At 39.5% G+C, this 7,607-nt stretch overlaps 1 protein-coding gene across 1 annotated transcript; it reads left to right on the forward strand.

Annotated features, from left to right (window-relative positions):
- Positions 1 to 251: 251 nt before the first annotated feature.
- On the forward strand, positions 252 to 1,181 carry LOC139472657 (uncharacterized). The gene has a single exon (XM_071255121.1). The coding sequence runs from the start codon at positions 252 to 254 to the stop codon at positions 1,179 to 1,181; it is 930 nt and encodes a 309-aa protein (XP_071111222.1).
- Positions 1,182 to 7,607: the final 6,426 nt, after the last annotated feature.

The following is a 7,607-nucleotide window of genomic DNA, read 5'->3' on the forward strand; positions in this document are numbered from 1 at the left end:
TTTGAGCCAAATCAACAATTCCACGCCTTTGGAATTTCACGTGTCCAATTCCGGAGGCGACTACGTCGATCTGAAGCGCACCCGTCTGCACCTCAAAGTCAAAGTCACTCAAACGGACAGTACAGCTTTGGCAGAAGATGAAAATGTGGCCCCCGTGAATCTGTTTTTGCAGTCGCTTTTTTCTCAAGTGACGGTCTACCTGCAGAATCAGCTGGTGTCTTCCACCCAAAAACCATTACGCTTACAAAAGTATGATGAAGACCCTGTTGGAGTATGGACATGAGGCCAAGAGCACTCAGTTGACCACGCAGCTGTTCTACAAGGACGTAGCAGAACAAAACTCTGACCTGGAGAGCAGCAACGTCACCGGATCTATCAACGGCGGAATGTCGTCGAGAGCCTCCTACATAGCGGACAGCAAAGTACTGACCATGTTGGGATCCATCAACGAAGATATCTTCGACGTGAACCGGTACCTGCTGAACGAGGTAGACCTGACATTGAAGATGTACAGATCGGATCCTAAATTCTGCTTGATGAGCAGCGTGACCAAGCACAAATTCAAAGTTCAGATCTTGGACACCTACCTGCAGGTGTGCAAAGTCAAAGTCAACCCCGCCCTGATCTTGGCTCACAACGAACTCTTCGTAAAGTCCAGCGCCCTCTACCCGTACACCAAAACCGAGGTCAAGGTCACCAGCATTCCCTCCAGCCAGCAGACGCACTCCATCGACAACGTGTCCAAGCCGGTGGCCAACAGATACATCGTGGGACTGGTGGAGAGCGCCAGTTTGAACGGGTCGTATACCGGAAACCACTTTAATTTCAAGTCCTCCATGCTTAAAAAAGTAACCCTGTACGTCGACGGCGTCAGTGTGCCGAGTCAACCCACGGAGGCGGACGATGTCGAGTCTTCCGTCAACATGCTCAACGGCATGGATCTCTGGAAGAAGGACAAAGGAAACGCCAGAAGCGACTTTCTCTTGGGGAGCGCCTTGTTCGTCTTCGACCTGGACAAGATGTGCGAAGATTCGGAGTACCTGAACCTGGTGAAATCGGGCACCGTCAGGCTGAAACTGGAATTTAAATCGGCACTGATCAATCCTCTCAGTTGCGTCGTCTTGACTCAGAGGAATTCCCTCATCGAAATCGACCAAGCCCGCAACGTGTTCGTCAAGTAAGCGAGGCGATGAAGGCTTCTCAGTTGATGTGCGCCATACAGTGCGACTCGACCTTACAGAGACACGTGTTAGGCGTTTATGCAAAAGATACTTTAACCGTGGTCTCCCCTTCTTTGCTAAAAAAGGGAGTCGGTCTCATCCTCAATACAGATGTTAGACAAAACAGAGGTCGCCACTGGATTGCTATGTATCTCCGAGGAAACAACAGAGCAGAACTGTTTGACAGTTTGGCAGAACCGGTTGACGTTGTATTCGATCGTTATTTAAAGTCCTACGTTGGTTCTTACATTCGCAATATTCAACAGTTACAATCTACAGATTCCAAGGGGTGTGGGTTTTACTGCTTGTATTTTTTACTGTGTATATTTAAAGATCATTTAAGATTGAACCAGATTGTCCATCAGTTTGATATCAATGAATTACAATGGAATGACGCCTTTGTCACTAGCTTCATTTGTAACTACTTCAAATACTGCACTCATGTGAGCACTCCTTGTATTGATTCTTAACAATATTACTGTGCTTGTAAAAAAAATAAAAAGTAGTTCAATTCCAATCATATATTTGTTGTGTATAAATAACTTTGACCAGTAGTCATTCAGATCAGTTCTGAGGTCGACAGCGGTAGAGATAACATGGAAGAAAAGAAGTGCCTGATACCTTTTCAAACACCAGCTACCATATCAGTGTTAGGTGGAACTTCGAGCGGAAAAACGTTTTGGACCGCTCGACTCTTAAAACAAGCCGATACCACGTTTGATCCGCCGCCCAACCTGATTATTTACTGTTACGCCGTCTGGCAAGATGTCTACAATGACATGGAAAGAACCATTCCAAATATTCGATTTCAAGATTCACTACCTACAGAAGACGAGCTAAAATCTTATTCGTCAGAGTCGGGCAAACGATGTCTTCTCGTGACAGATGACTTCATGCAGCAAGTTTGCAAAAATCAGTTGTTTTTACATCTTTACACCAGGCTATCGCATCATCTGAGGATTTCCGTCATCAACATACAACAATCCGCCTATCCCAAAGGAGAATGCAACAGAACCATGTCTCTGAACACCCATTACTTCGTTCTGCTATCCAACCCGCGTTCAGCGCACGAATACAAAATTTTGGCATCGCCAATTTTCGGGACAGGCAAAATATTTTGCAGAATCCTGTCAAGATGCCGTTGGGGGGAAAAAATATGGGTATCTCGTTTTGGATGTTTCGCCTTATGCTGATCCACAGTATGGTCGTTTGCGCACTGGAATATTTCCTGATGAAGTGTGTACGGTGTACTTGCCCCAGTGATGTTACTAAACAACAACTAAAAAGGTGATTTTGCACCGGGGTTCCAACATTTCACTTTCAACCCTCAAAGCGAGCAGACCTTTCTCGTCGTTGTCGTCGTCATTAAGGATGTATGTGGAAGATTTGACGACGTAGTTCCAGACTGCGCCAAACAGACCTCTGTACTGAGGTGTATGGACAAAAGTTTAGTGACAGACTAAAGACTTTTGACAAGTGACCACTGCAGATGAAGCAGTCACCAACATCCATGGCTAAGGCCAGATTTATATACACTGGGCAATCTGATAAAGCCTACTGTTTCAAGTGCAAGCTACGCGTTCATCGTTGGATACCAGAAGATGATCCGATGACCAAATATTTCCGACTCTCTCCTCACTGTAGCTATATCCACATGGTGGACGAGCCCCAAAGTCAACAAGAAAGGTTAGACCAAACAAAAATGCTATAAAACGACATCGGTCAACGCACGCTGGAACATTTGTGAGCGACCATCTCAACATGAGTGAGCTACTAGAAAAACACGTGACTTTTCTTCTGATGTTGAACCAAGCTAATGCCGGACAAAGAAAAGCTTTGTTGAAACACGCGTCGGGCGACCAGTTTATGGCAGTGAAACATACACTTACCGAATGAGGATAAAATACGACTAAAGTCGCGACACAAGAAGTACATTCGTATCTTGGCCAGCAAGACGATCGGCCGACGCGTCAAACGGGAGTTTTTAATCACGCATCATTAAAAAATACATCACATTATTGTCGAGGTAGTCTTGAATTTTCTTCTATAAATATATTATTAAATGGAGGAACAACTGCCATGGGTTTGTTTGAATTTTGATTAATAATTCGATTGGTTCCTTCGTTACTGTCTATAAGATATTTACAAATTTCATTAGTTCGAAAGTCAGATGCGATCATTGATTTATCCAGTACACGTTCACATTCTAAATAGTGCCCACGTCCTCTTCCCATTACTCGTCGAATCAAATCGTTATCGACACGGAAACTCATATCATTTTTGAATTTATCAATTCTTTTTTGGGGTATACCAAGCAAATCGTACTTAGAAATGATCTCCCTTTCAGCCATCTTTTCAAACAAAATGTATTAAGATAAAATCAAAAATTATTTCAAAACAAACTTAATGAAATTTTAAAAAATAAACACAATGAAAATGATAAACGACAACAGATTTGACTCCAAGGACGCAAGTTCACGAAGTAATGTTTCTGAACTGAGAATGAATATGCTGGTTACAAACCCCAGTCTTGTACGATCCTTTGGAAAATAAACACACGCACACACATACACCGTTCTTGCTGAAATGTCTGTGGCCTCTCTATTTAAATAAAATAAAAGTTCAAATTTTGATGAACGTCTTGAAAAACGACCACACACACACACACGCTGAGAGAGAGAGAGAGGCACGCCATGATTATATCACAGGATGAATAAGTGAAAAGGTTATATTATACTTTCTTTGTGAAAAACAACTCTTGCAATGCTTAGGAAAGCATTCTGTTCCTAAAATCACAAATTTAATACGCTCTCTGCAATAAGTGTGCTGAGTGTCCCACGCCTATTGTATGTACATATGTATACACCGCATGTTTGACGTTCGCCAACTACCGTATTTTCCTCAATATCAGAAGCAGGTCTGTATTAGAGAACCGAGTTCTATTGTAAGTAATAGTTGTTGTTTTTTTGGCTTTTAGTTTTTCTTCAGCTGTTCAGAGCTTCAAATAGAGGAAATACGGTAAGCCTGCAGCTTTCGAGAGCCGTATAGAATATCGGGAGACATTGTACTGCAGCGTATATGTCATATGTTTTGTTTTGTTTTTTGGGGTGTTTTTAGCTATATTGGGTATACTGTTTCAAACCTATGTGTTCGTGTGAATAAACGTCTGATGTGTTTTCCGAAATGTTGCGAATTTGAAGCTCATTGTTGCTCCCTACCGACGAAATGATCTTGACATTGCATCCACATCCCTAGAACTTGAGACCAGCAAAACTTTACATCTGTACATCTCATATATTTGAGATGGATGGCGACAAAGTGCATTTCTTCTCGACACATGCATAATAATACGTCTTGCGTATATTTTAAATAAGATTTAGGGAATTTTCTTTCAAAAGAGGGAATTTGCGAATCATGGCGTTCACTCTAATCTTTGATGATACTACATCGAATTCCAGGTTTCAAATTGGGAATGATCCTCAAGGTCTGAATAATCAGATTTTAGACTTTAATGTATCTCGTCAAGTGAATGATATTTTCATCTACTTCCTGTCCGAAATTGACAGTTTCCAACAGAAAAGTTTCTCCATGGCATACAACGCCCAATTATCACTCGCCATCGTTGACACGTTATTCATTTGCGACAGGCAAATGAAAACACTATCTGTTCAAACCACGGGATATAACCATATCGCTCTGTTGGATGTTAGTGATCTCAAGGAAGCCGTTGAGCAGATCATTTCAAGCGTCACAACACTCCAACTTACCGAGTTTCGCAACAGATTTTTTGATTTGAATTAAGGTAAGTTTTCAAGATTACTTCAGTTGGATTATTAATAAAACACGTTTAACACCTGATATGAAATTTCATACAGGTTTTTTTTGTCAAATAACAAGTTTCGACTTCGATATAAGCTGTCTAAATAAGCTCTAAGGTTCCCAGTCTCCTGCTCAGTTCATTCACTGACATTCAACTTGAGACAATAGACTGGTTTTTGTTTTAAGAAATCGTGAGTGAGTGAGTGAGTTGGGTTTAACGCCACTTTTAACAGTATTCCAGTTATATCGTAACGTGTCAGCTTAATGTGGGAGGAAAGCCCGAAGTGATGCAGGTCTCGGACGTTTACCACTTCGGTGAAACCTACGAGCTAGGGTATGGTACAGACAAACCTAGAAACATAATCGGGCCGAACCGGGATTCGAACCCACATTTTTCTGACGTGCCCAAGGGAAGCAACTCTGCACAGCGACTGGGTCCCCCGTGCCCCCCGTTTTAAGACATAAAAAACAAACAGGTCAAAGAAGATTACATAGTTCTTTAATAAAAAACCCGAACAATGACATACATTTCACTGTCATATTCCTTATCAACGTAAAGTACATGATCTAAGATTATATAGTAACACATGGTAAGTTTTTTCAAGAAATTCCTTCTCTCCTCGATTTACCGAGAAATCCACCTCTATTGAATACACAGTTCTATGATTACAGCTATCTTCTACTGCTAGATTCCGATAAGTTTTTTCCTGGAAGTTCACAGGAGGGGGGGAATCGTCCTCTATTGAATACACAGTTTTATGATTACAGGCCTCTTCTACTGCCAACTTCTGTAAGTTTTTTCATGAAAGTTCACAGGGAAATCCTCTTTCTCTATTGAGCTGTAGATACTGGTCACTGAAAATAAAAAGAAGTAAGCAATGCATTAAATCAGTATAGAACAACAACAGAACCAACAGATAATTGTTCAAACACTCATTCTTTAAATCAATATTTATTCTGTGATCTAATATATTATGAAACTAAGTACCTAGATTGGTATTGTATGGGCTGAATCACAAGTTAATTGCTGCGTTACTAAGCAAACTCATTAAGGGTTGTTAATGTAATCAAATTAAGTTAGCTCATTCATGAAAGTAAAGTCTAGTCTTATTAAATAGTAATGTTTGGAAATTTACCTCTAAAAGATTTCAGCAATCAGTACAAAAATTAACTCTTGTCACCCGATGTTCTAGTATATATATATAACATCAATGTGTTACAGTACAAATTATAAATGTCTCTTGTTATCTGATGTTCTGGTATAAAACATCAATGTGTCTCTTGTTATCTGATGTTCTGGTATAAAACATCAATGTGTCTCTTGTTATCCGATGTTCTGGTATAAAACATCAATGTCTCTTGTTATCTGATGTTCTGGTATAAAACATCAATGTCTCTTGTTATCCGATGTTCTGGTATAAAACATCAATGTCTCTTGTTATCTGATGTTCTAGTATAATACACCATTGTATGTCTTTTTATCCGATATTCTGGTATAATACACCATTGCATGTCTTGTTATCCGATATTCTGGTATAATACACTAATCAACGTCTTGTTATCCGATATTCTGGTATAATACACCATTGTATGTCTTGTTATCCGATATTCTGGTATAATACACTAATCAACGTCTTGTTATCCGATATTCTGGTATAATACACTATTGTATGTCTTGTTATCCGATATTCTGGTATAATACACTAACTAACGTCTTGTTATCCGATATTCTGGTATAATACACCATTGCATGTCTTGTTATCCGATAATCTGGTATTATAAACCATTGTATGTCTTGTTATCCGATATTCTGGTATAATACACTAATCAACGTCTTGTTATCCGATATTCTGGTATAATATACTATTGTATGTCTTGTTATCCGATATTCTGGTATAATACACTAACTAACGTCTTGTTATCCGATATTCTGGTATAATACACCATTGCATGTCTTGTTATCCGATATTCTGGTATAATACACCATTGCATGTCTTGTTATCCGATATTCTGGTATAATACACCATTGTATGTCTTGTTATCCGATATTCTGGTATAATACACCATTGCATGTCTTGTTATCCGATATTCTGGTATAATACACCATTGCATGTCTTGTTATCCGATATTCTGGTATAATACACCATTGTATGTCTTGTTATCCGATATTCTGGTATAATACACCATTGTATGTCTTGTTATCCGATATTCTGGTATAATACACCATTGTATGTCTTGTTATCCGATATTCTGGTATAATACACTATTGTATGTCTTGTTATCCGATATTCTGGTATAATACACCATTGCATGTCTTGTTATCCGATATTCTGGTATAATACACCATTGTTTGTCTTGTTATCCGATATTCTGGTATAATACACCATTGCATGTCTTGTTATCCGATATTCTGGTATAATACACTAATCAACGTCTTGTTATCCGATATTCTGGTATAATACACCATTGCATGTCTTGTTATCCGATGTTCTGGTATAATACACCATTGTATGTCTTGTTATCCGATATTCTGGTATAATAACTAATGAACGTCTTGTTATCCGATGT

The sequence above is a fragment of the Haliotis cracherodii genome, unplaced genomic scaffold (assembly GCF_022045235.1).
Source record: "Haliotis cracherodii isolate W230 unplaced genomic scaffold, xgHalCrac1.p SCAF_25, whole genome shotgun sequence".
NCBI classification, from domain to species: domain Eukaryota; kingdom Metazoa; phylum Mollusca; class Gastropoda; order Lepetellida; family Haliotidae; genus Haliotis; species Haliotis cracherodii.

Coding starts and splice junctions, on each gene's coding strand:
- LOC139472657 (XM_071255121.1), top strand. CDS start 252: ATGATGAAGACCCTGTTGGAGTATGGACATGAGGCCAAGAGCACTCAG.